A 3,594-nucleotide genomic window follows, 5' to 3' on the forward strand; every position below is an offset into this window, starting at 1 on the left:
TCAAGACCACCACTGGACTATAAACATCCACACGCTCATTCAAGGTGTGGCGGATGTGATGAACATGACTGATACTCTATTCGTTGCTCTATTCATTATTCTCTTGTTTTAATATTCCATACGCTGTACATATTCGCCAATTCGAATACACACGTGCTGGTTGTTACGCTGCGCTGAATTCTGGGTTTCTAGTTCGTCTGGTTACGCCGATATACGTACGAAACTTAATTCTCACACGAGAGTAATGCGACAAACTGTTAAACATCTTTTCACCAAACTTTCTGGGTATAAAATCGTGCACTTTATCCAGCCTTGCCATTGATATCCTCAGAGGCCCTCAGGGCTCACATTCAGCCTCAGAGCTTTTTTTGACTGAAGCTAGATCTTGACACTTGATTAGGGAAAGGAACTGCAGTGATTACTTTAGTTTACTGCTGGATCCATGTCCAAAAGCGCGGTCTGAATTTGCTCGAGAAAAGAACACACTGGGCACGCCCTTCCATGACATTGAACGCATAGGGTCGTCATCACTTCTACTCTCGTCATGGACACTTCAGGAGAAGTAATAACAACCGTTTTCTGGGAGGTTTGAATTTGTAATGTTCGTCTTCCCGAAAGCGTGGTGATAAACGAGGACCCACGCAACCCCTCAGGCGGAATATATACTTACGTTAATGGTCAGCTCGGCGTTGTGGCGGACCTAAGACTCCTGTCCACTGACCAACGCGAGTTAGGTAACTCCGATCCAAGAAAAGCTAAACGGGCATATGCTCGGCAAGGTGCTGCACTTTTTACTGCCAGTTAACCCTTTACGATGAAACGCTTGTTTGGTTATCCGTCAAAATCTGGGAAAAGCCTGCTAAAACGTGGATTAAAGCACCGTTGAATGTATATCTCTGTAACCCATCTTTTTATCAACGATTTAGTCAATCTTAAGTGTGTTGTTCAAGCTTACTCCAACCTCTTCGATGCCGGACGCCGACGCCCAGTTCTTGAGAGCGATCCTCCAGCGCCGGAAGTCAGAACTGAGGCAAGGGTGGAATAGGCAGCCTGCCAAATGGTTGAATACAGGTAGAGCATGATGTGTTGCGTCCATACTACGCGCAAACAAAATGTGACATAAAAGTGAACAGGAAATCTGTACGGGGAACTGATAAACACGCAGAAGTAGGCAGACCACATAGTAACTTTAGGAGTGTGTGGCAAAGAAATAAAAACAATAACGCTAGGTTGGGTATACAAAAATAAAGAGGTCAGATGGAAGAGACTCACTAACAAGTGTTCTCTTTAAAATACTTCGTCGTTGGCCCAGGTCAGCGAATAAACAACTAATCCAATTATGTTGGTCCAGAGGTCTTCTTCTGAACAGTTCCCACATATAATGGATTCCGAAGATGGTCTGAAACGTTTTGGCACCAGAGTTAGTACATGAGACTCGCGAATGACCGCTACAAGCGCGAGCGAAATGAGAAGAGAGAGTCGAAGCACGGGGCCACGCTTGTGTTTTGTGAAATTGTACAAGTGCGCGTTTTCGTAGTTTCTCATATTCAAACAAAAAACGATTATGCAATTGACGAAATACGTAGTGTTATAATGGAAGTAAAATAAGGGTACAAAACGTCACACTACTCCCCCACTAGAGCGTTGACCATGAATGGAGAAAACGCTCGAATGACTAGAGTAACGAATCAAAAGTTGCTCACTTCAAGTTTCGTAATCAGCTAAGTGCTGAGGGAAACGGACGCGTCGTCCGAAATGACTGGTGGAAGAAGTGGAGTTGGTGGGAAGGATATCTTGGGTAGGTGTGGGTGTTGTTGGGATAGCATGATTGCTGGATGTGGTCGTGGGTGCTTAAATGTAGGCAAGTTTCAGGCGATCAATGGAGACTGCATCATGCTTTCCGCTTCTCTCTAAAACAAAGTATTTGGAGTGACGTTCCTGTGTAGTGGTCTGGCTACACAATAAGTTTGTTTCCCAGGGGTGTGTGGCAAAGAAATAAAAATAATGTCGCTAGGTTAGGTTTACAATAATAACTAATTCAGACAGAACAGACTCACTAACAATTGTTCTCTTTTAAATAGTTTATCGTTGGCTCAGGTCAGTGAATAAACAATAATCCAATTATCTTGGTCCGGAGGTGTTCTTCTGGACAGCTCCCACATACAACGGATGGTCTGAAATGCTTTGATACCAGAGTTAGTACATGAGATTCGCGAATGGCCGCTGCAAGCGCGAGCGAAATCAGAAGAGAGAGTCGAAGCACGTGACCACGCTTGTGTTTTGTGAAATTGTACAAGTGCGCGTTTTCGTAGTTTCTNAGGGAAATAAGCGTGTCCAAGAGACGTTTGTGTTACACATCGACAGATAGGTTGTAATGGGTCAGGAAATCTGCACCGATGATGGGTTTTTGGACGTCGGCCAAAAGAAAGATCCACTTGAACGCACGTCGCAATCCAAGGTCAAGTGTGAGGGAACGTTCGCCGTATGTAGCGATGCGGGTACCGTTGGCGGNTGTAAAGAGAAAGAAGGAGAATCGGGAAGTGGATTCTTATGTGGTAGCACAATATCTTCAGCTCCCGTATCTACGAGGAAACGTAGATCATTTGAACGATCGGTGATGTGGAACAGGCGAATAGTGCGAGGAGGACCACAGACAGTCGTCGCCGGTACTGACTGGCCGGGGCGTTTAACGGGGTTATGGAACGCGGCTTGAAGGAACAAGGTGGTTTACAATTGCGTACTTTTGGGCCATAAGATCGGTGATGCCAGCACCAAGAGGGACGGGCACGTGACAACGATCTGGACCATGAACATGGTCGATGCCTGTTGATCTCTAACCGGTGTAGGCGATCGGTCAAATCATCAAACTTGGCTTGTAGGTGCGATATAGAAGCAAGAAGCGGGTCGGAATCTGTAGTAGTGGGCGCAGGGCGGGAGACGGAGTTTACGGGGTTGCTGGGGTAAGTTTCATGGATCTTATCCGTCAATCGGTCTGACTGCCCCAAGCTGTGGTCGCCAACGAAAGCGCTGGTGACGCGGGACACGGAGGGTGGAAGTTTGTCGAGCCATGGTTGGGCCATGATTCCACCGCTGGCTTACGGACACAGAGGAGACTGCGCATGTGGCAAAGCAGTTGTGATGGCGATCTGTCACCAAGTTTGACATTGGTGGATAGATCCCGTAGCATTTTTTTTCTAATTTCCCTGTCCTACTTATGACGGCCGCTCGAAGGGCGTCATACGGATTTTCCTTGGGAATATCCTCCAATAGATCTTCCACTTCTGTTGCTACATCACAAGAAAGATGCTGGACAACATAGGAAACCTGCGTGGCTTGGGACGTGATGCGTCGATTAGTAGAAACGGCCTCCACCTGGTGAAACCATACCCTGGGTTTGCGTGAATTGTAGTCTGGTAAACGTACGCCAATGGCATTATCGACTGAATCCACTGAATAAAACTGTGCCTCCATAATTACCGAAGAAAAAAATTAAGACGGCTTGAAAGGAAAAGCTTTCAAAAATATCTAGAAATACTCAGGCTCACGAAATTTGTAGTGGTCTGGCTACCCATTAAATTAGTTTACCAGGAGTGT

The 3,594-nt window shown here is 46.0% G+C and overlaps 1 protein-coding gene across 1 annotated transcript in view; it reads right to left on the minus strand.

The window, feature by feature from the left end:
- The window catches only part of T265_15687 (hypothetical protein), a gene marked incomplete at both ends in the record, with an annotated part of 31,706 nt that extends 30,610 nt beyond the window's left edge, over nucleotides 1-1,096 (minus strand). Inside the window, one exon of the mRNA XM_009178943.1 lies at nucleotides 956-1,096. Coding sequence (XP_009177207.1) covers nucleotides 956-1,096 — 141 coding nt within the window. The remainder of the gene's footprint in view (nucleotides 1-955) is intronic.
- Between the last annotated feature and the right edge of the window lie 2,498 nt (nucleotides 1,097-3,594).

This window comes from Opisthorchis viverrini (assembly GCF_000715545.1).
Source record: "Opisthorchis viverrini unplaced genomic scaffold opera_v5_731, whole genome shotgun sequence".
NCBI lineage: Eukaryota > Metazoa > Platyhelminthes > Trematoda > Opisthorchiida > Opisthorchiidae > Opisthorchis > Opisthorchis viverrini.